The following is a 27,919-nucleotide window of genomic DNA, read 5'->3' on the forward strand; positions in this document are numbered from 1 at the left end:
GCGAAAGGGGAAGAGAGAGAAAAAAATCAAGGTAATAAATAATATGAACTTGGAAAAGAAATCATTACTATACAATCCCCAAAAGCTCTTTAAATGCGTGCAGGTTTTGAGACCCATTTCTCGGAAGATTGGTGTCTTCTGCAGCCCTGCTGGCCCCTTTGGCCTACAGTTATCTAATCTCCCCTTCCAGCCACCCAAGAAAGTCCATGACCTCCTCCCATCCCCAAAGCCCAGCTCACCAACAGCCTTCAGAAATAATTCTCTCAGATGTGCCAGTATTTTAGTAGTAAGCACATAATGCCCACAACAACAACAAAAAGAACTGCAGGTTTAAAATGTAAGCAAATAACGGAAATGCAAACGAATACCTTTTTTATATGTAGCTTAGAGTGTATTCTTTTGTAAAGCAAAAGCATTTCTTTTACATTCCCCCCCCCCCCAATCCTACTGGAAATGGATTGCTCTAAGACTTCCAATAATAAACTTCTCAGAATGTGAAATGTCTCCAACATGCGGGGACGCTGGGGTGAAAGGTGCCACGCTATTCTCATTTCTGCCAGTCCCCGGGTGCAGGAGGAAATATGCTAATGCAGCCGTTTGCCGCAGGGCTGGTGTTATTTATATAGTGCTGGCTGGGCAAGGTTCGCGCTGGAGCACGGGAGAGGAGGGAGAGGTTTGTCTTCATGTGTGTGAATATAGACGCGTGCGCCTGTGCACTTGGCATTCAAAACGTGAATTCAAGATCTTGGGGAGGGGGTGGGGAATACCATCACCATTCACGTTTATGTGTATACAGTATAACTCGTGTTGGCCATGTATCCTTCTAGCATTGTACTTATACAGCACGCACTCTGGAGTGGGGAAGAAATGGCGATTTGGGAGTAGGTGCCGCGGTCGGTCGCGGGTGACCCGACGCTGCGGGTGACGAGCGACCTGATATTGGCAAATGCGCATTCTTGACGCTGCTCCGTGGATACAAAAATCAACCGTATCTGAATCCCTAAAAAGTGCGAGGGGGTTGTCCCCGAACGCTGGCTACTCTTGGGCTCAAGACTGGGAATGGGGTGTGGACAGCGGGATTGCAGGCACCTCTGAAGCCAACAGAGGTCACTGAGCCCCGGCGCAGGGGGTGGGTGGAAACCCCTCGAGGCTTCGGGAGCCAAAGCCTTGAAGACAACCCGATTCATACGCTCCGCGCGCACGCCGACTCCTCCGGGACCCTCAGCCCACCCGCGCCCGCAGCTGCGCGCTCCTGCTCCTGCTCCTGCTCCTCCTCCGCCTCGCTCAGCGCGGAGGGGGAACAAGCAGGGGATCCTCCAGCCTGGCAGGAGTGGGGTGTCCCGTTTCCCCGCCCTCCCCCACCCCTCCGCTCCCGTGGATCCCGCGGCGGCGGCGGCGCGTCCCGGCTGGAGGGGGCGCTCGCGCGCAGGAGCCGGGCGCAGCAGGTGCCGCGGTTACCTCCACCTCGGCGGGGGGAGAGGGGGCGGGCCGGGGGCAGGGGAGGAGGAGGAGAAGGGAGGCCGGCTCGCGGAGCCGGAGAGCGCGGCGGCTCGGCAGGCTGGGACCCGAGCTCGCGGCTTCCGGGAGGCGCCCGAGGCCGGATAAATACATCCCGGGCTCCCGGGGAGCAGCGGACGCTACCCGCACCGCCGCCCGCGCCGCCTGCACAGCGGTCCGCAGAGCACCGAGCCGCCCGGCTTAGGCGCGGAGCCCGCTTCTCCCCCTGCGGCCGGCGCGGAGCAGCGGAGAGCGGCGGGCTCGGCCGCCGGCGCCCGGGCCGCGGAGCCGATGAGCGGCGGCGGCTGAGGGCCCGGGCCGGCCTCTGCCCGCCCTCTGCCCGGCGCCCGAGCGGGGCCGCAGCGCCCGGGGCGCAGGGTCCGGGCCGGTGACATGGGGGCGGACTGAAGCACCCGGGGCGGCCGAGCGCTCTCTCTCGAGCCGCGGGCCCTCCTCCGCGGCGGCGGCGGCTGCGGGCGCCCGGCCCGGCGCGCTCTGCCCGGAGCGCCCGCGGGAGCCTCCGCCGCGCTTCTATGCGCCTTTGCGGGCGCCGTGGGCCCGGGCCATGGCGATAGACCGGCGGCGCGAGGCGGCGGGTGGCGGGCCCGGGCGGCAGCCGCCCCCGGCCGAGGAGAACGGCTCCCTGCCGCCCGGAGACGCGGCGGCCTCGGCGCCCCTCGGGGGACGCGCGGGCCCCAGCGGCGGTGGCGGGGAGATCCAGCCGCTGCCCGCCCCGCATCCCGCCGCCGGCGGCCAGCACCCGGGCTGCAGCTCGGCGGCGGCGGCGGCCCCGAGCCTCCTGTTGCTGGACTACGACGGGTCGGTGCTGCCCTTCCTCGGGGGCCTGGGCGGGGGCTACCAGAAGACCCTCGTGCTGCTCACCTGGATCCCGGCGCTGTTCATCGGCTTTAGCCAGTTCTCGGACTCTTTCCTCTTGGACCAGCCGAACTTCTGGTGCCGCGGAGCCGGCAAAGGCGCGGAGCTGGCGGGGGTCACCGCCACGGGCCGGTGGGACTCAGGCGACGTGGCCAACTGGACCAGCCCCCCGACCACCCCCTTCTCCACTGCCTCCTGGGGGGCCGCAGGCAACCTTAGCAACAGCAGCGGCGCGGACGGGGGCGACACGCCACCCCTGCCGTCCCCTCCGGACAAGGGGGACAACGCCTCCAACTGCGACTGCCACGCGTGGGACTACGGCATCCGCACAGGCCTCGTCCAAAACGTGGTCAGCAAGGTAAGGGCTGCGACCGCCCGGGCCTCGCGTCCTTCTCCCGAGCCTTTTACTCCTGGATCTCTTCCACCCTTCCCTCCGTCTCCCTCCGAGCAGACCGAGGTCCCTCAAAGCGATGCCAGCCTGTGTGTATGCATCTCGCGTTGGCTTCATCCTCCGTCCCCCAAACCAGATGCGCTTGCTTGGGTGTGAAGCAGGGGCTTTTCGCCTCCCTCCTCGGGGACACTGCCTCCCAACCCTAAGGGGGCTCCACAGCCTTTTCTAGTTTTCACCGGAACTCCCGTCCGAGTGCACATTTGGGGAGAGCGCCCCTCCCCCTAAAATGACTTGGGCTCCCTTCACCTATCCTTCAAACTATCACCCCGGTTCAGCCGGGGGTGTCCCTTGCAAGGATAAGGCTGCTGACCTGTCAGCCGTCCAGCTCTGGAAGACTCGCCTCATTCAGGGTCTGATGGCTAGAGCCAGGACCATGGCTCTGGCTCTAGTCTTCTGTGGGGCTAGAGTGTCCTTATGCCTCCCACAAAGAAATATCTATCCGTGGGACCGATGTCATATTCCCAGGTGTTCATTCCCGCAGACCTCAGTCATCCCGCGCCAGGTTTGGAAACAGACTATTAAAGCCAACTAAAGAACCCAGGTGCTGGCCACAAAAGCAAAGAGCTTGGGAAAATTCCCTTTCCCCCCTCATCATGCTCATCCCTCTCCAAAGATTGGGATGTTTGACTTTAGATTTTGCCACCCAAGTGTTCCCTCAAGTGTTTTCTTGGGACTTTAGTCATATCCCTATAGAGTAGAGGAAGGAAACTAAGAATCTGTTTTGTATTCTGGGCCCACCACTGCTCTTATATAGCAGCTGCTTTTGTCTGAGTGAGGCGTTGAGACCCTGGTAAGATTTTAGCAGAGCGGCTGCCTTGCTGAGAGTCCTGTAGCCCCTCTACAGAGGTGTTGCATTGTGTGAAATGGAGCAGCAGTGTTTTTTGACAAGATGTGTGCCAGCAGAAAAATGCAGAATGGGCAATGTCTGAAATCCAGTCCCTAAGACATCTGTATTTTCTGCTTTTCTTAACATTTAGGAGACATCGTATGCCCATTTGTTAAGCAATTTGTGTTTTTTGCCCTTTCTGTGTTTTAAATAACAAATTTACATTTCCAAGTAGTGTAGACCTTTCCCCTCCCACCCTTCTGGGCAGTTCTGGGCAGAATTTTAAATACGTTGTTTAAAAGTGAGACTGAAATTGGACAGTTTGTAAAAATCAATGTGCATGCACTTTCTCCCCCAAATGAGTGTTAGTAAACAGTTGTAGCTCATGGATGTGTAAGATGAAACTCTTACATCATCATAATCGCTGTTTTAATCTTGTACCAGACTGGCAAGAAATGATCTGTCCTGTGGGAATTGACAGGATTCACTGTTAATGGGGAAGATCCTTCAGGCTAGGTTCACCTTGAGGTGTACCCCACCCCCAGCCCCAGCCCCACAGCCTCTCCTTTCCAAAGGTGTTTTGCTGTGACCCTCTCCCATCCACGGAGGGCAGTGTTTGTTTTTTTGTTACCATCATGGAAAAATTCAGAACAATGACTACAGTGACAATTTTAATACTCTGTGAAAGTAAGAATTTGGCAACATTTTCAAATACTTTAAACCCCTTTTTTAAAGTAGAAGAGGAATAATATAGATGAAAGCGAATGTGTTTAGAAGCTGTTCCATCCTGGGGTCCAAGGGGAGGGGAACTTGAAAGTTAGGAGGTGGGAGAGAGCATCATTATCCTAGTGGTGGGGACCCATGAACAGCTATTTACACTGCCATGGAGGGCGGGATGAAAAAACTAAAATAGTTCTTGAAAACTGGCTTTTAAGGCATATTGGAGAGCTGGACAATTTTTCTAAATTAGCACTCAAGAGGGTCAAAGATGGTAGGAATGTGTGCACTATGCTTTAGGGGTGCTTGATAGCTGTGCCATGGTTACATGTAGCAGACACGGTGAAACTGGGAGCTGAAGACCTCCGGACAATAGTTAGAGATGCATTTTCCTGTAAAATAAAGACTAGAAAGGACATATTGATTTTCACGCACAAATGAGATCTAAATAAAGGACTGTCCTGCCACAGCATTCTATTTCCATAACAAATGCTTCAAAGAGCTCCTTGAGCACATTTGGCATATACTAAGGCCAGACTTGCACTGAAGCGGGCTGTGCACAGCGGATACTGTATCAGATGTACAAATATGGAATGTATACTGTGATGGGTGCAGCATTCTAGAGGTCAGGTGCCTGTCAGCTTTGTTTGTATGTAGGAGCAGAAGTGGAGACAGTTCGCTTTCTGTCTGTAGATTGAAAGTTCAGAGTCTGAGAAGTTGCCTTTTGTACCCTCTTTCCTCACTCCAAACCATGATCTTCCCACTTGCAAATAATCTCATGCAGTGCCTTTGTCATTAGATTTGCCTCAGCCTATCCGTGGCCCTCCAATATGTGTCCTGTTCTGTCCCTAAGTGTTAGGTGGGGTGGGGAACATAGAAAATCTGCCAGGCATATATTATATTGTATTGCATTATATTATAAATATATATTATATTCTGAACATAGGTTGTATTATAAATATACCATTATAAATATACATTATTAATATATATTATATGCATTACATAGGCTATCACATATTTTATACGCATATAATACCACCTACACATGTGAAACTGCCAAGCCACTGGAATCCCAGGTTATAACACTTAAAAGGGATCTTTGGGCTGATGAGCCTATCTCCCCTCCTGATTAATATCCCTGACATGGATACCATTTCCAGGATGGGAAGGGAGGGCCCCATTGGCTATTGGCTAGGCAGCTCGCTCCATAATTGCAGCCAAGCTTTTTTTTTTGGTGAATATAACTCAGGTCATCTCACACTTATTTGTATGGCTTGCCCCCTTGAAGGGTTCTTTTTCCTTTGTATAATACGTGTTCAGATATTTGAGGATACCCAAGTGGTTTCTTCCCTGGCTAAAAAAATCCCCAGCTACTTCAGACATTCCACACATAACAAAATTGGCCATAGCAATTGCTCTACTTGACATATGTGTGTCTTAAACAGGACACTCTGAAAACAGCCTGGCAGACCCCATGTGTTCTAATCAAAAGGGACCATAGATGGACCCTATGCTTCCGATGACAAAACCTGCAATTGATGCATGAAAGGCTTTCAGTAAACATGACAAGCTTCTGTCTTTATAGGATTACATTAAGTGAAGAGATTTCTCAGGCTGCACTTTGGTGACATGGCACATGATGTAGATTTCATCATAGTTTTGCATTATTAAATCTTTCCTGTTAGGATCTTTTTATTTCTGTTTTATGCCTTGGTCCTTGGTATTTGTTATCTGTCCCAAAATTTTCAATGCCTTCAAAATAATCATAATAATAATATGACTTTTTGTGTGCAACCATATAAAGTTCTCCAAACATTTATCATGTTATTTCTTTTTATTAAGAATGTTGAGGGGCGCCTGGGTGGCTCAGTGGGTTGAGCGTCCAACTTCAGCTCAGGTCATTGTCTCGCAGTTTGTAGGTCCAGCCCTGCATCAGGCTCTGTGCTGACAGCTCAGAGCCTGGAGCCTGCTTCAGATTCTGTGTTTCTGTCTCTCTACCACCTCCTGCTCATGCTGTCTCTCTCTCTCTCTCTCTGTCTCTCAAAAATAAATAAACATTAAAAAATTAAAAAAAAAAAAAAAAGAATGTTGAATAATCCAGGTACCTGGGTGGCTCAGTTGGTTAAGCGTCCAACTCCTGATTTCTGCTCAAGTCATGATCTCACGGTTTGTGGGTTCGAGCCCTGCGTCAGGCTCTGTGCTAATGGCATGGGACCTGCTGGGCGTTCTCTCTCTCCCTGTCTCTGCCCCTCCCCTGCTCATGCACACTCTTTCTCTCTCTCTCTCAAAAATAAGTAAATAAAACTTAAAAAAAAAAATTGAATAATCCAAAGCCCGCCTTAACACTGAGCATTATTGTGGATTTCCAGGTAACACATGTGGTGTACCTTGAGCCCTGTGTTCAACTGCATAGCTCTGCATTTTATCTCCCAGCCATGTTGAAAACCGTGTCTGTGTCTTCCTGAAACGAATCTAACCAAGCTCTGCAGTCACTTAGAGGTCAGCTGTGGAAGAACTGAGGCCGGACGTGAGCATTCCCTGGCAGCTCAGATGGTCAGAGATTTTACACAAGGTTAACAAAACCCCACGATTCTGTTGCCTTTAAATATTCTTCTTAATAATTTGCATCGTTATCCCACATTGTTCCGAGTGAATCTTCCTTGGTTTCCAGTGCTCACGACTTCCTTGAGTAATAAGCACGATCCTTTTCCTGTATATGAAGCTTGGGATGTTTGTCCCCAGTCTGATTCTTCTTCTGTTCTCCATGAATTCTCAAAAATTGCTGGCTTTCATCCTGTAAGTACATCTGAGAGTTGTTTAAATATCCTGGGAAGTAATTTGTATTCTTTTTCTGGGGCTCAAGTCTAGAAGTATTTAAAGTGATTCAGTACAATTTAATTAGGGTTAAAAATAATTACAATTTCATTGCAATGGTAATATTTTAAAAATAACCCAGTGTTAGGTCATCCTAATGGTATTTCATTTATTTTGTCTAGTGTATACAACACAGTAGTGAACATCTTTATGCATATCTATTTTTAGAAATTGACTGTAATAGATAATACATGCACATGTTACAGAAAGCGGACAGTAAAAGTAACATTTCTAGCCATCCCTGCCTCCAGTTTCCCTCTTCAGAAGCAACCATGGTTACCAGTTTCTTATGTATCCTTCCAGAAATAGTCTAAGTATATTTTCATTTATATATTTTCCTCTCACAAACAATGACATAATATATACATTGTTCTATGCCTTTTTTCACCTAAATTGGGGATGGGTGCGTATCACTACTTAGAGAGCCCCTCATTGTTCATCCATTGTATGACCAGGCCATAATTTATTTAATTAGTCGCCTACTAAGGGGGCATTTAGGTTGTTTCCAGTCTTTGCTGTTACATAATATATAATGAAATTCTGATATGCATGAAATTCTTAGAAGTGGGGGGTCATGGGCACATTGGTGGCTCAGTGTGTTAGGCGGCTGACTCTTGATTTTGGGTGGTGATCTCACACATTGTGAGTTCGAGCCCTATATTGGGCTCTTGCTGACAGTGCAGAGTCTGCTTGAGATCCTCTCTCTCTCCCTCTCTCTCTGCCCCCTCATCTGCTCTTTCTCTCTCTCTAAAAGTATAAATAAACTTTTTTTTTTTAAAAAAAGTGGAAGGTCAAAGTAGGCTCTGTTTTTATTTTGATACATGTTGTCAAAATGCTCTCTCTAGAGATCTTAACCAATTTACACTGCCATCAGTAATGCTTGAGGTCCTGTTCCCCACACCCTCCCTGGCCAAGGACTTACACACTTGAACATGTCTCCTAGTTTGATATGTGAGGTGCATATGGTTATTGTTGTAATCTGCATCTCTATTGTTATGAGCCAGGTTAAAGACGGCTCTGAAATTTCTTGAGCCATTCATGTGGCCTTTTCTTTGAACTGCCTCCTTAGGGACTTTGCCTTTGTGTGTGGTTTGGGGGAGGGGGTTTATTTTCTTACTGATCTGTCAGAGTACTTCAAGCAGAAAGTAAATTAACTCTTTGGATGTCATGTGAATGTTTTTTCCCATGGTTTTTTTGTGTGTCTTTTTATTCTATTTATGCTGGTTTTGTTATGCAGAAACTTTTGATTTGTATAGAGTCAAATTAATCTTTTCTGTTACGATTTCTGGGTTCTGCATTAAGATTTAGGGCTCCCGTAATCCTGGAATATCAGGAAAACACCCGTACTTTCTTCTATTTTTTTTTTTATTCTTAGTTCCTCTTTAATTTAGTGTTGCAGGTATCAGTTTTGTTTTTATTGAGCTAGTAGGATAAATTGCTAGAAAGGGAAGTAAATATTGGGTCTGTGGGTATAACCAGCATTTCATGTGGGCTTTGACTTGCTCCTAACAGTGTCCTAAACATTGCATTTGGCAGTGGCCCCGGCGAGAAGACCAGAAGCTACACAGTTGTTAGCAGCTCTTGACATGTTTTGGGATGTTTTCCCCACGCACCAGGGTTCACCTTTCCTTCATTGTCTTGTCCTGAGCCAGCTGCAAAACCTCTTCTTTCTTTCTTTGTTTTTGTTTTTGTTTTTTTTTTTTGTCTTTTTCCTCTTTTGTCCGTAGCATTTTCTGCAGGTCTCGATTCATTTTGGCCTTCAGCCCAAGGTAGGACTGAGTCAAAAGTTGATGTCATTTAAAAACATGATAGGCTTTGTGGATCTCAGTGTGGGCGTCGCCACAAACCAGCATTGTGCAGGGGCCAGCTGGGCCTCTCCGGACTCTGAGCCCGTGCCCCCATCTCCATCCACCTGCACACTCAGGAATGTCTTACCGTGGCTTGGAATCAGCCATGGTGGGAACAGTTACCCCATGGAACTGGCAAACGCTACACATGGGGTTTTCTTTTTTCTGCAGAGAGCCAGTTGTTAAACAATTATTGTGCCACCAAGTGTGACCCTAGGCCACCCCTTTCCTTTTTTTTCTTTCTTTTTTTAACTTTTCTGCCTCCTTCCTTCCATAGATGAGTCCCTTTTCTGGGCCAAGCCTTGTGCTATGTGTTCGGGATACAATGACATGTAGACAGCTCAGCTCACATAGAGCTTATAGACTAATGAGGGAGTCACACCTTAACTAATTAATAATAATCCTTTGAGGTGCCTGGGTTTGCTTTTGGCTTAGGTCATGATCTCACAGTTCATGAGACTGGCCTGGGCTCCAAGCTGATGGTGCAGAGCTTGCTTGGGATTCTCTCCCTCCCTCTCTCTGCCCCTTCCCCTCTCTCTCTCAAAATAAATAATAAGTACACATTGAAATAATAATTCTTTAATTACAAACTGAGTTAAGTGTGTAGAAAGAAAGGGAAATGAAAGACTAAAACAAAAAGCCTGGCCTAAACTGACTGGTCTCTGAGTGCAGCTGACATCTGAGTTAAGATCTTAGGTTTGAGTGGGAGAGAGAGAGAGAGAGAGAGAGAACGGCACTTGCACGGGCCCTCTGGTATGTGCCAGCTTAGAACTGACAGGAGGCAGGGAAGGTGGGAAGGTGGGGAGGGGTGGCTCATGAGTCATGTTCAGAACGTCAGCCATGAGATGAAGAGCTGAGGGGATGAACCGGGATGGAGGGCGGCCAGGCAGAGCATGTGAAGTGAGAAGGGACCTAGGACTCAGGGTGTGGGGCTCTGAAGAGAGGTTGGGGGGAGCGGAGGGGGTCAGATGGGGAGAGGCAGTCTGACCAAAGTCTCAGGTTGGGAGGTGGGGCGGGGAACCGGGTAGCTTGGGCTGTAGGGAGGAGGCCGGCCAGCCCAGACCAGACCCCGGGGCAAGTGGGCCTGAAGCCTCTTTCCAGGGCTATTGATAGGAAGCAGCACTGGCCCATTCGAGTGTTCTAGCATTTTCTCCTGCTCTCCTGGTCAAAAGAGGAGAATGCTGATTTCCACAAAGCTGAAAGACCCTGACAGGGGAAACCATCAGTCTAGAATTTACTTTGATTCAACCAGCTTTACCTTTACCGAATGCCTAGTGTAGGTTAAAAAAATGAATTGTCCTGGGCATGGCTAATGTATAATATTCTCTTCCTAGTCCAAAGTCCTCAGTTTACGGATGAGAAGACTGAGGCTGGAGTGAGTGTGGGGGGTGTCGCTGACTTAGAGCCACCAGCCTATTAGGGCTAGAGTCTGGTTCCCCTCACCTGTAGGGTACTCTTGCCTCTGGCCAGGAGCAGCCCCCATGAGGGGAGAGGGGCCGGGAAGAGCTGGAAGAATGGCTCCTGCCCATTCTCTTGGACTTGATCCCTTTCACTGGCCTGTCAGGGTCCATCCTCCTGTGCTGCCTGAGGAGGGTCATACCTGTCAGGAACTGCACGCTGAGGTGTGGTTGGCTACACTGTGGCTTCTGGGGTGGGCTCGTGCCGACCACCTCTCTGTGCAGATGTCACTGACCTCTGCTCCTTCTGCCTTGTTAGCCCACTTTCCTGGGATGCCCTTTCCTCCTTCCTTCATCCGTTTGGTCCCTGTTCCTTCTCCAGGTCTGCTCATCCTCACTCGGTGTTTCTAGCACCCAACCATCCCTTTGTCCTAACACTGGCTGTATGGTGATCAATGTGCTCGCTGCCCCCCTCCCGACCGGAGGTGTGCCTTGTTCGGCTTTTACCCACAGTCTTCCCTGTAAATGTCTGAGCTCACCTGAGTTTGCTGTCATGAAAAGAGGAAGGGCTTTTTAGTTTGGCAGGTGTGGGTTTAGGTCCTGACTCTGCTGCTTACGCTCAGCAGTTATTACCAGCAGCTGTAACAGTTACAGGTCTAACTCTATTATCTGTATCTTTGGGAGCGGCAGGAACCTCGTCAGCAAAGTGGGTCATTGCTCACCTTACCTCGAGGGCTGTTGTGAGGCTAGGATGAGAAAAGCTGGGGAGAGCCTACTGCCCTCCCTCCAGGCACCTGGCAAATCAGGAGGAACCTGGGAATCTCAGATCCCTTTCTCCTTCCTATCTGTGGGGTGAGGACCAGCGGAATGAGTCATCTGAGAAATACTTAGGTGGGGAGGAGCTGACAGGCCACACCTGGAAGTGATTTATTCCTCGGGCAATCCGAGGTGTCTTTCTCCTCCGCCCAGAAACTGATAACATAGGGGAGCAGGTGTGCCCTTCTACAGGACACAGGAATCCAGGGAGGCCTGAGGAGTCAAACCAAAAAGGACCCCTAGTATGATGAAAAAGACCATTTAATGGCTTTGTTTTCAGGTCACTGGTCACAGAGCTCCAAAGGATCTGAAAAGGAAAAGCCTTTTCTGGCCCACCTTGAGGAATGGGAGGGCAGAGGCTTCATGCCCCCACAGAGGTCTTCGCTCAGAAACCTGACTTCATGCCCCTGGGTGGAGAATGATCTAAACATGTTAAAACTTCTGGGTTAGCTGTGCTGTTGAAAACAGATCAGAGAAACCATGGACTTTTAGAGGAGTTGATGGTAACTTTGGACCTCAATGGCAGGCATCAGGGGGCTAACTTCAGGGGGTGGGTGAAGACCAGCCCCTGCCCCACCCACCTGGAGTGCTGTCCTTGCAGACTGACCCCAGGAACCTTCAGACTTTGATCTTCTGCAACTTGGGGTCTGTTCCTTCGTTTGCTCCAGGCTGCTCAGTGCTGGTCATTATGTGTGGGCAGATCTTCCTCTGAACAAGTGACCTAGAGATTGACAAGCCCTATATTGCTAGGAAAGAGGAACAGTGGTTATTGACAGATTTAGCTGGATGTCCCCTAAAATAAATCTTTGCTGAAAAAGAACCCTGCTGGGGGCTCTCCAGGCCACCCCATTTGCATAGGATTATATTCTACAAAACCTCTCCTGGGACTCTTTTGGTTTGCAAGTAACGAGAACAAATTTCAAATTCACAAAACAGAAAGGAAATCTCTTGGAACGATACAGAAATGGCTCACGGAACCCGGGATGGGATCTGAATATTGAGGGACAGGGGGTTGGATCTTTCGAGAGTCCACATGTGCTCTCGACCCTTTCTCCAGAAGTCCGCTTTGTTCCCCCTGCGGACTGGCTTTGTCCATGCTTTTGCTTACCTGGTCAGGCAAGTCAGCACAGAGGCCAGCATTCCTCTGTCGATTCCAGATTTTCGGGTGTAGATCTGATGTCCAGCTTGGGGCTGGGGTGTCAGAGCAGGGGATACAGTCACCTAGCTCTGGGACAGCTCCTTTGAACCGTGTGACAGGAGGTGGAAGTGGCAGTTCTTTATTGGGATGCAAGGGATTAGAGATGAATCTTTTTGGCAATTAATTGGGAATAATTGAATATTGACAGTTTAACTATTAAATGCTTTAAATGAAGTATTCTTTTTCTTCCCAAAGACTCGGGATGTAACTTACCTGGCTGCTTAAGCTTAGTACGGAATTGGCAAGAATACCCTCCTGAGGCTTTTTTTTTTTTTCTTTTCTAGAAATAGTGATAAATGGTTTCATTTATTAGCTCCAGATCACAGAGGGAGCTTGGAACCAGCCCTTGGGTGGTCACTGAAACAGTTTTACAAATAGTCACCCCCACCCCTGCCCCCACACAGGGTGAGTCTCCTTGTTTTTCCAAACCTTTCTGGTCAGGACCAGCAACATGATTTGTGGGGCCCATTGCCAAAGGAAACGCAGAAGATCAAGACAGTGACTGCCGAGCATGAAGCCAAATGTGGGCCCTTCTGAGTAGCAACGCTTCTGGTGACCTCCAGCCTGTGGTCTCTCACCAAGCCAGCTGTCACTGCTAAGCAAGCGTCCCCAAGGCGTTCCAAGCCTTTCTTCCTGACTTGTCAGTGTCTTTTCTGCTTCTCTGTTCCTTGGTTGTGTTTTGTATCTTTTTCTAGATTTCTTGTAGTAAAAGTGAAACACACTTTTTGTGGGTCTGTTTTTCCCAGGGAACAGCTTCAGAAAGTCCTGGCCAGTTTCGTTTTGAATGTTGAGTTTGCTCAAGGTGTGCCACAGCCAGAAGGAGCCAGGGAGCATTCTTACATTTGAAAACACTGCCCCAGAAGTGGGACAGTTGGTTTACTTATCTGAGCAGTAAACCAAACAGCTGAGTCATAGGAATGTGTGGTAAAGAATGTTAAGTCATAGGAATGCTAGTTAAGTGTTTATCAGCCTTTTTTTTTTTTTTTTTAGGGGAGAAGAGGGTCAGCCCTCCCTCTAATTTAATTCTGTTTTAGCTAGCAGTCACACTTTATTTCTTCATATCATTTGAAGAAGTGCAAAGGAGATGATGCCAGTGTAAAGCCATCACGAGCATCCCAGTGGTCATATTAAATTATGGATGGGTTATGCACTCGGCATAGTAATTTGCACTACAGAGTGTTTCCTCCCAGATTAGATTAAAAGCTGCTTTTTTTTTTCTGTGTGTTTAAAAGATGCTTTACAAATTGGGCACCCTTGATTGTTACATACTGAGAAACTCCACTGTTCTCAAATGAATATACATGAGCATTTGCAGTGAACACAAAGTTTTGTCCTACTTTTTCAAGTTTTTTTTAATTGTGGTAAAATGCACATAACAGAAAATTTACCATTTTAACCATGTTTAAATGTACAGTCGAGTGGGATTCAGGACAGTCACACTGTTGGGTGATCACCACCACCATCCATGTCCAGAACTTTGTCATCTTTCCAAACTGAAACTCTGTATCCATTAAACACTAACTGCCCACTCCCCTCCCCCAGCCCCTGGCAAGCACCCTTCTACTTTCTGTCTCTGAATCTGACTATTCTGGGGATCTCGTGTGAGTGGAACCATTATAGGACTTGCTCTTTTGTCACTGGCTTCTTTTACTTCGCGTGACATTCTCAGGCTTCATCCAAGTTGGAGCCTGTGTCAATTTCCTTCCTGTTTAATGCCGAACAATATTCCATTGTACGTATAGACCACGTTCTGCTTATCCAGTCATCTGTTGATGGACACGTAGGTTGTTTTCACCCTTTGGCTGTTGGAAATAATGCTGCTGTGGACATAGGTGTTGTCCTACTTTTTTGAAGACAGTTACATACAGCCCCTCCTTCCCTCCGCTCCCCTGTTAGAGGGATTTCCGCAGCCACATGTGTGGCACTTGGCCCTGGCCCATCTCTGCAGGCAGGCCTTCTGCCCTGCCTTGGGTAGGTGACACAGAGGGGTAGAAGATGGTTTGTGCCCTGGAGAAGGAGCTCATGATGTAGCTGAGACCATCAGTAAGTGGAAGGTTAGTGTGGGACCAGCTAAGAGGAGGGTGTGGGGGCCAGGAGCCGAGGGTGTGGGGTGCTGAAGTGAGCATGCCCAGGAGAGCAGGTGAGGTATGTGCCCTGACCTGTGAGTCCTCACCATGGGTGAGGGGATTTGGGTGCTATGGCATTGGAGCTGGGTCCTGAAGGTGGGCTGGGGTCTTAAAAGATGGAAAGGATTGAGAAAGAGCCTTGTGTGCAGAGGAACTGACAAGGGCTGGGAAGAGATGAGTGCAGGGTGCAGGGCGGGGGGCCGTCACACAGGCCACCAGAGTCAGTCCTTGGAGATAAGTTTGGTTTTCCCCCAGTGGACAGTGAGTCATCTGAGCTTTGTAATGGAGAAATGACAGTAGAGACCCAGGGCAGGGGTACGCCCAGCCCCAGCCTGGGTCCACATGGCCCTGTGTCCTTGGGACCCCTGCAGCAGCCCTCTTGGCCTCTCCGGCTGCCACATGCATCTCCTGCAGCACGCATGTTGGTTTGGGCCTCCATGAAAAACGCTCGCCAAGCTCCCATCACAAGTGTGGCCAAGTCCCAGGGGCTGCGGCCCTCCCCTGGAAAGCACTGGCTTGGCCCAGCATCCCTGCCTCGCCTGCTGGGCCTTGTGGTCTCTGTGCCACAGATGGTGTCAGTTTGCCTGATGCCAGATCACTGGGACTGCTTCAGTGATCTTGGTCAGCCTCCGCATGGCATTGGCAGTGACCATTCAGTCTTCAGCACTCTCTCTTTGGGATGGGGGCAGGGGGCAGGGGCTGGTGAATGCTGCTTTTCCTTGATTTTTCTTCTGCCTCACTGGCTTCTCTTCTCTTTCGGGAATCCTTTCCATCACCCTCTATCTTCAGATCATTCCCCAGTGTCTCAGTCAGCTCGGGCTGCGTAACAAGTACCATAGACTGGGGGACTTACCCAACAGACATTTAGTTCCTCTTGGTTCTGGAAGTCTGAGATCAAATGTCAACAGGCCTTCCAAGGCCTCTCTTCTTGCCTTGTGCATGGCGTCTTCTCCCTGTGACCTCTGTGTATGTATCTGTGTCCTAATCTCTTATTACAAGGACACCAGCCCTGTTGGATTATGGCTCATCCCAATGACCTCACTTTAAGTTAATCACCTCTGTAAGGGCCCTGTCTCTATTTACATTCACATTCTGAGGTACTAGTGGTCAGGACTCCCAACATTTGAGGGCTTGGGGGGGCTTTTTTGGAGGGTGATAGGCCACAGTTCAGCCCATAACATCCAAGTTCCAGCACACCTGAGTAGGGCAGCACCAGATCTTTATCTGTAGCCTGAATGTTTCCTCAAAGCCCTAAACCTGTGTATTTGGTTAACTACTGGCCTGGACCTCTCATCTGGCCCCTGATCTTTTCCACCCCCCTTGCTTCAAATCCCAGTGTTTTGGTCCTAAATTGAAGATGAGAAGCTTCTTTGACTTCCTTGCTTCAAATCATTTGTGGTTTGTGGTGCCCCATGACCCTCAGGATGAGGTTGGGTCTGGTTGGTTGCTTCTCGGGGTCCTTGATGGTCTGAACCCTGCACACTTCTCCTGCACTGCCCCCCCCCCACCACCATCATGCCTGTACAGGGACTCTGTGCTCCAACCCCCAGTTTCTCAAACAATACTTGACCTTTGTATGTGGTGCTCTTTTGGCCCAGAATACACCTGCCCTCCCCATCATCCTGTCACCTTCTTCAAGCCTTTCCTGCCTCCCTATTCCTCCACTCTAATCCTCTGTCCCTGCTTTCCTGGCCCAGATCTGCATCCATGGTACCTGGATCTAGTAGGTGCTCAATTAACATTTCTTGAATGGTGAAGGTAAAGGAATAGTAAAGGGGCCTTTACTTTCATCTGGGCAAAGTAAGGTGATTTAATTCTAGGATGATAATAATAAGCCAGAGGACAGGTACATAGGCCAACTCAGACCTAAAGTCTAATTTCAGTGAGTTATTAAAAACTAAGGAAGGTGATGTAATATATTTGAAATAGCAGCTAATCAAACTTGAATTCATGCTAGGCTATAGAATAGATTGTATGTTTACTTTAAGTCCTGGTTTTTCAGAACTTTAAGTCACAGAGCCTTTTCTTCTCATGAAAGTGACACATAGAACTGGTCTGAATCTAGGGCTGCAGTGGTGGTAGCTGGGGCTCTTCAGGTCACCTGGGAACTTTTGGAACCATCTATGGGACCCCAGCATCAGTTGTTTAAAAACATTCTCTGGATGATTTCCACATGATACAGTTTTTCCCCCAGGGGACATTTGGCAATGTCCAGAAACATTTTGGGTGGTCACAGCTGAGAAGGGAGTGCTACTGGCATCTGGTGGGTAGAGACCAGGGATGCTGCTGAATATCCCACAATGCACAGGACAGCCCCCACAGCAAAGAATGATCCAGTTGAGCATGCCAAGTTTGAGAAATCCTGGTCTAGGCTAATACAGAAGTTCATTGTTTTTTCTGACCATACCCAGCAGATGGCTGGGGTCAGCCCGGGTGAGACCTTGGTTCCTCTGTAACCCACAAGGGGAGCATTGGTATGCAGGCTCAGGAGTTATAGAAGAGAGATTCATCACACCAGGAATTATCACAGTTCAGCCAGGGCCCCTCTGCCCTCTGTGAAGAACGGGTTTGCTAAGTGCATTAGTAGTGTAAACTAAGTGTCAGCAGGCACGTTTAGCCTACCTAGGGAAGCGCATTATGAAACACTGCCTTAGCATATTTATGTACAAATGAATGTTGCTAAACGACCAAGTCACTCATTAAAGGAGGTCCTTTGAAACTGCTTGGAATAATGGTTAATTACTTGAAAAGGAAACATTTATTTGGAAGTAAAAGGTATTTATTTTCAAAACATCTCTAATTCAGACCAGCTTTTTCCATAATTAATTCCCATTAAGGTGGTTTGATAATGTTTTCAGCAGCAGGAAACAAGAACTCCCCCAGGGGACAGAGGCCAAGAAGTAGAGTTCAGAATCAAACATAAGCACTGTTTACATTGACTGAGTAGCAGCTCAGGCTTGACCTTTCCCTTGGGCACAGGCAGTGAACCTTAAGTGGTCCTCTTGTGACATTTACCTGTGCTTATCTGTGAAAGTGAGGATGTGAGGTATCAGCTAGGGATGCTGGTGAGGCACCCCCTTAATTAACCTAAGCCAACTCCCCACCTCAGGGAGGTCCTGACCCCAGTCAGCTTTCATGCCCTCCTCAGCAGTAGACTCTTTCCCTCCTTAGATGTTCATGGCATAACCTGGCTGTCCCACTCATTTATATTACATTTGGAGAGTTTGTGCTTGATATCCTTGATATCCCTGATAAAGAACTGTCAAGGGCCACAGATGGTGAGACAGCTGAGTGTCCTGGGGCAGGGCAGAGAGTCCTATCTCGCTCTTAGAAGGAACTTTCAAGTAGTAAATAAAGGTGCTTCAACTAGAGGTCATCCAGTGAGAGGTAGTGAAATGCAGGAAGGTGATGTGTCTTCATAGGAGCCTGGTAGTTTCTGGAGCCATGTTGTATGGTGAGTCATCGGATCTTCTGTGTTCCAAGGTAGGATTTTTATTGTTTCATCTTAATAGAAGATTTATTTTTAATCTTTTTTCTGGGAAGTCCCATAAGAAACAAGTTTTCAAATATGTGTATCATCTAGGCTGTGAGAGTGTTTTGGGGTTTTGTTTTTGTTTTTGTTTTATTTTTGGTTTATTTATTTTGTTTTATTTTTGTGTAGCTGCTGATAACACGTTTGAATTAAACTGAATTGTGCTTAAGTATAAGCAGTGGTTTCTCTAATTAATTTCTCATCTGCCATTGGATTTATCCCCATTTATAATTCTAGTTCTTCTTTGACAGGACCTCAGATAAGTGACTAATGGGAGGGATGGTGAAAAGGAAAACTATAACCTCGATTATGAATCTCATCTCCAAAATCAATTTGGGGGAAACTGAAATGACCTTGAACAGGCAAAAGGTTACCAGGGAATTTAAAGACTCATAGTTTATCCTACTGAAAATAGGTTTTTAAATCTACATTCCTTTAGTATGGGGAGGCAGGACACACAGCAGTCTTTTTTCAATGATCTGTTTGTATAGCAAATATAGTGGCCTAATCTCATATAGTTAAAAGTATGTGCAGGGAAGACACCCCCGAGAAAAGTCCAGAGCAGCATGTGATATGCACATGTTCACTGAGCAGGCTGTCTGGGCAAGGCACTGTGCTGGGGCTGCTGGGGAGAAGGAGCCCATGGGCCGTGCCTTGAAGATAGGCAGAGATGGGCAGTAGGAGAGCAGTCTGGGCAGAAGGAAGAGTGGAGCAAACTGATGATGAAAAGGGGGAGCAGGTATGAGCGGGGGAATAACCAGAACGTAAGGCCTGTGCAAGGAATGGGAAGAAGTATGTGTTTTCAGTGAGATGGGTGAGCACGTATGGTAGTGTAAAGGGTTTGAAAGCTTGGAGGGTTCATGAGGGTGCTGTCTGCTGCACATCGTAGAGAACCTCAGAGCAAATGCGCTTAAAAATTATCTAGAGGGGTGCCTGGGTGGCTCAGTTGGTTGAGCCTGAGTCTTGGTTTCAGCCCAGGTCATGATCTCACAGTTCGTGAGTTTGAGCCCCATGTCAGGCTCTGCGCTAATGGTGAGAGCCCCACCTCTCTCCCTGTCTCTCTCTGTCATAAAATAAATAAACTTAAATTTTTTTTTAAATAGACAGAAATACGTGTGATGTTTCCAGAAATCCAGAGATAGAATGGGCTCCCCTGCATGCTTCTGGGCCTTCTTCAGCATTGCTTCACACTAATGCTGTGTTAGTCCATACTGCAGACTGTGGGCCTTGAACCACAGAACTCCTTCTTCACAGCTCTGGAGGCCAGAATCCCGAGATCAGGGTGCCGGCAGGATAGTTCCTTCCGAGGCCTCTCTCTTTGGCTTGCAGATGGCCATCTTCTCCCTGTGTCTTCACATGGTCTTCTCTCTGCGTGTGTCTGCTTCCGAATCTCTTCTTATAAGGACACTGGTCAGCGACCTCATTTTAACTTAAACCTCTGTACAAACCCTTTCTCTAAATACAGTCACATTCTGAGGAATGGGGGTGGGGAATGGAGGGGGTTAGGACTTCAACAGGTGTATTTTTTTTTTTTTTTTTTTAACGTTTATTTATTTTTGAGACAGAGAGAGACAGAGCATGAACGGGGGAGGGCCAGAGAGAGAGGGAGGCACAGAATCTGAAACAGGCTCCAGGCTCTGAGCTGTCAGCACAGAGCCTGACGTGGGGCTCGAACTCACAGACCGTGAGATCATGACCTGAGCCAAAGTCAGATGCTTAACCGACTGAGCCACCCAGGCACCCCTCAACAGGTGTATTTTGAGGGGATACAATTCAGCCCATAACAAACACCGAGTTCCTTATAGTGTCAAAGTGGCTTCCTATGACAGGTTATTTGCTGTCCCCCCAACCCCCTGATGACTTGGAGAAGAGGGAACCAACAGCCTTCTCCTTGAGCACGGGGCACAAATCCTTCTCTGTCATCTGCCCTCCCTTATCACATGCCTGCCCCTGGACTGACACCACTCACTGGGAAATGCTGTGTGTGCACTAGGGATGGGCCACCTTACCCTGGGTGCTGTGGAAGGAGGGTGTCTGTGTAAGCTGACTTCTGCAAAGAATGGCACTGGTGAGAGGAGGCACTGTAAGTTACCAGCACAGCCCATCGCTCTCTGCAAAGAGTTCAGATTTCCTCTGGCAGGTGATGGGGGGTATTGAAGGATTTAAAGAAAATTTTTTTATGTTTATTTATTTTTCAGACAGAAACAGAGCATGAGTCGGGGAGGGGCAGAGAGAGGGGGAAACACAGAATCTAAAGCAGGCTCCAGGCTCTGAGCTGTCAGCACAGAGCCCAACGCGGGGCTTGAACCCAGGAACTGTGAGATCATGACCTGAGCCGAAGGCAGACGCTCAACCAGCTGAGCCACCCAGGCGCCCCAAGGATTTTTTAAGCAAGGTCACGGCAGCATGACCTTCCCAGGTGCCTTTTATATTCCCAGCCGTGTACTGGCTGCTCTAAGCGGGCCCCTCGATTCACCCTTGGGAGAAGCCAATGAGGCTGCCCTGTTATCAGCATCTGCCAGGTGAGGAAACTGACATGAAGGTGCTAAGAAACTCGACCGGGGTCACGCTGTGGACAGGTGGTGAAGTCAGCAGCCTACCAGGCATCACCCCAGCTCCAATATCTATGCTCGTTCTATGATGGCAGTGCCACATTTTCAGAAGACAAAGCTGGCTGTGCTGGAGGAGGGGGTAAGGTGCCAAGTGGTGGTGCTGCTGACGCTGGAGACCCAGGCCAGGGGTGCTGGAGAAGGAAGATAGAGCAAAGTCACTGATGTATCTGACGGAGGGAGATGGGAGGGCATGAAGCTTCGAGGGGGTCTGAAATCCAGGTGTCTGTGGGGTTGCCTCCTTCCAATGGCTGGGGGAAGACTGCTCCAGCCCCTGGTGGTTGCTGCCGTCTTTGGTTTCTTTTCGGCTCATAAATGCATCACTCCCATCTTCCACCCTCCCGCAGCCTTCACCCCATGTCTTCCTATCTCCACCTCATCCTCCCTCCCTGTGTGTCTCTGTGTCCAAGTTGCCCCTTTTCATACAGATACCAGTCGCACTGGGTTGGGGCCCACTTTAATGATGTCATTGTAACTTGATTACCTCTGTGAAGGCCCTGTTTCCAAATGAGATCACGTTCTGCGGCCCCCCAGGGTAACACTTCACCAGAACTTAGAGGGGGTGGCGGGGGTGGGGAGACACAATTCACCCACCACAGAGCCCTTTCAGGGAGAAGGGAGAAGGTTCCAATCACTGGAACTCTGGTGATTGTATCTTTCACGTCAGTTTTGCAAGAAGGGGGCTTTCCATCCATTTTGGTGCTGTTGGAATCAAGGTGGTGACAGAAAGGGGCAGGTAAAGAGAAGAGGTAGCTGTGAACAGGGTGGGTACCTGTGGGGTACTTCACACGGTGGGGAGGGGAAGGAGGAGGACACAGAGGCTGTGGCAGGTTTACTGGGGCCCAGTGTCTTACATGTGTCATCGCTGAGTCCTGACCACAGCCCTTCTGAGAAGTGGGACTGGTTCCGGCTTACTCATAAGGAACTTGGACTTAAGAGAGATTAAGGGAACGTGGCTAAATGGACCCAGCTGACCAAAACGGCAGGGGTGGTGGGATTTGGGCCCCTGAGGATCAGTGTTCCAGTTCTGGGGATGCATCACTGTCCCTGTGAACGGGCTTCTGAAGGCAGGCATTCGCGGAGGCTCCTTACCAGGGTGGTCGTAGCCCTGCATTTCTAGGGAGGAGCGTAAACCCAGGGTAGGGATCTGTTTTGCTTGCGTTTTGATACAGTAACAATAACACTCTTGTTTGGAACTGACGTACAACCCATAAGCACATTTGTTTAGAATCTCAGGCCTTGAAATAGCAACTGTGTAATTCCCTCTGTTCTGAGTGCTTGGCCTCCAGATCTACTGTAGAAGGGGAAAGTACAAACACATGCCTTCCCTCTTTGTGGTTAATCCAGCTATTTGAGATGTATTGTTAGCCAGGGGTCTGTGCCCTGTGCGGCTCCTTCCCCTTTCCCTCTGGCCAGTGGGAGGAGGAAACTGGGAAGCCTCCTGTCTTTGGGTATTCCTGTCTTATCTTTGGGGACCCATTTAAAACAATTTCCCAGATTTTTGAAGGTGGAGGTATCATTAACATGTTGGTAAAAGGCACATATCTTAACTGTATAGGTTAGTGGGTTTCAACTCCTCTTCCACCCATTAAGTACCATCTACATGAAGACAGAGAACATCTCCCTCACCCTGTTCAGTTCCCTCATGCCTGTCCAATCAGCTCACCCCCACAGGCAGCCACTGGTTTAATTTCCAGTACCCCAGCTTAGCTTTGCCTAGTGCAGAATGTCACAGAAATGCAGCCACACAGTATGCAGGCTTTTGTGTCTGCTGCTCCACCCAGCCCCATCTTTGAGACTCATCCCAGCTACCGTGTAAACCAATGGTCTCTCCCTTTTGCTGCCACACAGTATCCCATTTTGTTTCTCTCTTCACCAGTCGATGGACCCATGGGTTGTTTCCTGCTTCTGGCTATTATGCATTGACTGTCAAGAACATTCATCCTTTCTGGTCCTTACCTTCTAGCTCTAATATTTAAAAGTTGATTGACAGAATCAGAGCAGCTAGAGAGAAATCTTGACTTGTTTATAATCTAGGTAAGCTTCCTTCTTTGTCTTTTCTTCTTATGGGTAGAAGCAGGAGTGACAGGGTGCCTGTGGGAAGGAGGGGCCCCCGACTCTGTGGGGTGGGAATCTCGATACTATTTCCCTGGCCCTAGAGAGTTCTGGCACCACAGCTCCAGTGACTCACTCCCCAGGTTGAGGAGGAGGCCCTAAGGATGGTGGTTGCGACAGACCAGGAATAAGGACAGGCAGGGAGAGGCCACACCTGGACAAGGTACTGCCAGGCAGCTGCTGTCACCAAAGGGTTCTGATGTACACTTGACCCTTGAGCAACACAGATGTGAGCTCCAAGGGTCTACTTATGCATGGATTTCTTTCAAGAAATACAGGGCACTAAACTTATTTCCTTTCTGATTTTCTTGATAACATTTTCTTTTCCCTGGCTCACTTTATTGTAAGAATATAGTATGTAATACATATATAACACATGTATTAATCAACTGTTTATGCTATCAGTAAGACTTCTGGTCAACCGTAGACTGTTAGTAAAGTTTTGGAGGAATTAAAAGTTCTATGTGGATTTTCAGCTACATGGGAGGTCAGTGCCCCTAGCTCCCACCTTATTCAAAGGTCAGCTGTAGTTTCCTCCCATCTCTTGTGACACAGAGCCCCGGGCAGCTGCTCCTGTGACACAGAGAACCCCGTGCAGTAGCCAGGCCTTCCTGCCTGTTTTGTAGCTACCTCCCACTGGTGGCAACTTTGCTGACAACCTCCTCTTCCTTTCTTTCTTTAACAAGACGAAGGTCAGGGGCTCCTGGGTGGCTCAGTCAGTTAAGCATCTGACTTTGGCTCAGGTCATGATCTTCCAGTTTGTGGGTTCAAACCCTGTGTCAGGCTCTGTGCTCAGAGCACAGCTCAGAGCCTGGAGCCTGCTTCAGATTCTGTGTCTCCCTGTCTCTCTCTGCTCCTCCCCCCACCCCTCAAAAAATGAATATGTTTTAAAAAAAAAAAGAAGAAGAAGAAGATGATAACGACCCAGGTCAGTCTTGTGAGGGCAGAGACCTCAAGGTTTAAAGAATCTTTGGAGAAAAACCCAGACAAAACACATGGTACATCCCCTATCAGCCAGCCCATAGCTGGATGGAAATGGTGGCAAGGCCCCAGTTTGCAGGGGCCCTAGCAAGGGGAATTCTTCTCTGATGGAAAACCCTGTTTGTTCCCTTCACTGGATTAAGGGCGGAGTTAGGGGAGTATTTTTTTGTTCATGTTTATTTTTTGAGAGTGAGAGAGAGCACACCCATGCACACACACACATAAGCAGGGGAGGGGCAGAGAGAGGAGGACATAGGATCCAAAGCAGGCTCTGCATTGACAGCACAGAACCCGACACGGGGCTTGAACTCACAAACCACGAGATCATGACCTGAGCCCAAGTCGGACACAACTGACTGAGCCACCCAGGCACCCCTAGGGAAGTAATTCTCAACAGGAATGAGGGAATGAGAGGAGAGTAGGCCCTCCCAGGCTCTCAGTACCTGTCTGAAAACCTTAAAGGAAGCCATAAAATGTAGGCAGACGTTGCCCACCATTTTTAAACATATGACCATGTGGCATTTTTCACAGGGTTTTCACATTTCTGTTTGCAAATCACTCGGCGTTTTGTCAGGAGCTGTGTTTGTGCCTGTGCACACGTGTCAACCCAAGATGACCTGCATTTTTTTAAAGCTGGTGAAGCAACCAGGGGTGCACTTTTAGTGAATAACCATTTAGAGATTGGAGACCCCAACACGTTCACCGTACTCACCCATTCATCATGATGGCTGTTGAAATGACAAAGCCCAAGAAGAAGGTTCTCCCTACATTTAGGCATTTAGTGTTTTGAACAACGTTTTTACACAGGAGCAAAGAAGCTTGGTCCCTTTAGGCTTTGTGAAAGCAGTCCCATGATTTGAAAAAAGACGTTTTTTTTAAAATGATTTTCGGTGTGGGCTTTTTCATGGTCTCGCAGCCAGCTCCCCTGCAAACCCTGAGTGGTTGGGAGGAATTCAGTGCGCGTCCAGCGGGGATCCGGGCTCTCCTGCGTGTGGGTGCTGCGTGGAGTGGCGGTGGGGAGCCCAGCGTGGAGCTCTGTGCAGAAGACCCAGGTCTGAATCCTGGTGCTGCCTCTTCGCCTCTATGAAAAGCTGGGGGGTTCTTTAGCCTCTGGGAACCCCACTGCCAAGGTGGAGACGACGTTTACTGCATGAGGCTTTGTGGGGATTAAACCAAATGACTGATGTGCTCGCTCTGTCTCAGCAGAGTGTGTATTTTGAGTCCTTCTCTGCAAGAGGCTCGCGTTGCACTTAGGAGGGCAGTCACGCAGTCGGCTCTGTAATGCACCTTGGAGCTTGCTGCACTGTCCCAGCCATTAACGTTAGACCTTTACAACAAGTATGGAAGGTCACCGGACGTAATTAAGATCAGCCCTGGCAAATGCCAGCGTTTGCAGCCTGTGGCCAGCCAGCTGAGCCATGGAGACAGGCGGCTATTCCACTCTCTCTCACTTTGAGAAACCCTCTTTGGCCCCACCTCATATCCAGGCTAGTCAACTGTTCCTCATTTAGGTGCATTTTCCTAGGTCTCCTTAAATGCTCTGGTTCTCAAAATCTCCTCTCCCTGTTTTCTAAAACATCCAGGGGTGCCTGGGTGGCTCAGTAGGTTAAGCGTCTGACTTCAGCTCAGGTCATGATCTCATGGTTCACAAGTTCGAGCCCTACATTGGGCTCTGTGCTGACAGCTCAGAGCCTGGAGCCTGCTTCAGATTCTGTCTCCCTCTCTCTCTGCCCCTCCCCCACTTGCACGTGTGTGTGTGTGTGTGTGTGTGTGTGTGTGTGTGTGTGTGTGTGCGCGCGCGCGCTCTCTCTCTCTTTCTCAAAAATAATTAAAAACATTTAAAAACAAAATATCTGTGCAACTCTCCTAGCTAGCTAAGAAATGAAAGCAGTTCACACCTAGGTATAAATGACTGATAGGATTAATTCTCTTCCTTTCTGGGTTCATCCACATTTTTAAACCTGTTAATCAATGACTAACCAACAACCTGCAACCCTCATGCTCACCCATGGGCAGGCTGTTTTGAAAGTCTTTACCACCCTCCCTCCCACCCTGTCCCATGAAGAGCCAGGGTCAGGGATTTGGTTGTCTTCCTCTGAAAAAGGCTGAGATCTTTGATCAGGATATGTGTAACAACAGCAGCATCAAGCAAAAGCTAAAAGAAGGTTTGCTTTCAGTTAACATTTTAATTCCATTTAAAATTTGTTTTGGATCAATTTCAGCTCTGTAACATGGTGTGGGAAGCCCCCCGCAGCATTTGCCCCCTTGCTTGTTCCCACCTTTGTTCTAACTCCGTGTCGGGCCCAGGCGTGGGTCTCCTTCCTGCCCCATGTCAGGCCCAGGTGTGGGTCTCCTTCCTTCCCCATGCTTCTGCCGTCTTCTAGTGCAGCTTTCTGCTCACCCATAGCCCCATACATGCCCAAGGCTTGGAAGGTTCCCACAAAGAAGTCATGATGAGAAATGGAAACTTAGACCCCCCTGATGCACTGCTCGGGCACCTAATACACATCCACCATCAAGGCCCTTCATTTCTCAGAGTTGTCATTCTTATTTGTGGCCGTTTTCCATTCTTAGACTTTCAACTCTTCAGAGCCAGGACAGTGTTATTCACCTGGGGTGTGGCACCCTGTAGGTGAGCAGTACATGGTCATTAAACACTGAAGCTGTGCCGTACTCTGCAACACGCAGATGAGCTCCTGGTGGGCCTGAAGGAGAAAGCAAAACTGCTTATGTTGAGGGCCGGCCCTAAGAGCTTGGGGTAACCTGCCTGGAACGTCGTGTGAGGTTGATGGTGAAGGTTGAGGGGCACGGGTGACAATGTGACACAGGAAGGTGCGGTCACTCTTCCTTTATTGTGGGGGATTTTCCTTTCCACCGTTCATTCATGGGCAAGTTGGAGGGGAAAAGATATCTCCCTGCATGATATAGTCACTCCAGTGGCAAGAGGGTGCCATGCAGAGGGGTCCAGACCTTGCAGATTTTCCTTGGTGTTAGAATCCACAGGACTGATGATACACAGGAAGGAAGTGGTTGCACCACTATACTCTGCTAAGATCTTAATTTGGGGCTCTCTTCAAAGCGATAATGCTGTCTGTGCGTGAGTTACATGGAACACTGGTGAGCCCACATCCCCGTCCCACATCTTGAGTTTGTCATTAGCAGCACTGGAATACAGTGAACAGTTGAAGCTAAGACTTGAAAATACACTAACAAAAATTGTTTTCTTAATGGTGGTAAAATACACATAAAATTTACCATCTTAGCCATTTTTAAGTGTAGAGTTCAGCAGCAGTAACGCTCACACTGTCGTACATCCATCATCGCCATGCTTCTCCAGAACTTCATCTTGCCCAACTGAAGCTCTGTCCCCGTCTCACTTCTTTGGTGTAGACGACTTTTAAAAGAACAAGAGAGTGTGTGCAGTTTCGTACAGAGTACACGCAACCGGTTGTGGGCTGGTGAGGGGGTGTCCTTCGAGGGAAGCAGGGACGCACAAGGGCAGTTACGTTGCTTTTGGAGGAGGCTGGATTTTACACAGCTGATTGTCTCTTGTGGTGGTTGACCTTTTGCATATCATTTCCTAAGAGTATTTCATGTTTGTCCATCTGTTATCAGTGATCTTTTATGATCTCTTGCAAAGACAGAGGAAAATAGTTATCATTTTTTTTTCTCTGACCAAAAGGAGGGAAAACAAATCCCTGTGCTTGCTTTCAGTGGCCCTTGAGTCATGTGATTAGCGCCCCGCCTCCCCACACGTGGCTTGCTGGAGTTGACGGGACTCCTTCACTCCAGCCTTAAAATCCAAGAATTGTCATGTTGTAATTCACATTGTGATCAGAGAGTAGTATGTCATGAAGGGCAAACAGAAAACACATGGCCAACATCTCCCGTATGCTGTAGTCCAAAAACACACCCTTTGAAGGGGGAGAGGGTTTCCAAGGTCAAATAAGTTTGGGAAATGCCATGTGTAGATCCCACCCTTCAGGATTCGTGATGCATGTGAACATAGTCAAGGCTCTGACAGACCCGGCAAATGAGACCCCAGCTGCACTTC

At 48.8% G+C, this 27,919-nt stretch overlaps 1 protein-coding gene across 10 annotated transcripts in view; it reads left to right on the forward strand.

Moving 5' to 3' along the window:
* The first annotated feature begins 1,522 nt into the window (after positions 1-1,522).
* SLC22A23 (solute carrier family 22 member 23) overlaps positions 1,523-27,919 on the forward strand; it is a 181,060-nt gene continuing 154,663 nt past the window's right edge. For 3 of the 10 annotated variants that reach the window (XM_047858399.1, XM_047858403.1, XM_047858400.1), the window contains exon 1: positions 1,523-2,731. In XM_047858399.1, the coding sequence (XP_047714355.1) occupies positions 2,063-2,731 (669 nt within the window). In that variant the 5' untranslated portion in view covers positions 1,523-2,062. Of the gene's footprint in view, positions 2,732-6,739; positions 6,861-27,919 lie in introns of those variants that run through there. The other 7 variants (XR_007152114.1, XR_007152115.1, XM_047858397.1 and 4 more) reach the window with 5 other exon arrangements.

This window comes from Prionailurus viverrinus, chromosome B2 (assembly GCF_022837055.1).
Source record: "Prionailurus viverrinus isolate Anna chromosome B2, UM_Priviv_1.0, whole genome shotgun sequence".
Classification (NCBI taxonomy): domain Eukaryota; kingdom Metazoa; phylum Chordata; class Mammalia; order Carnivora; family Felidae; genus Prionailurus; species Prionailurus viverrinus.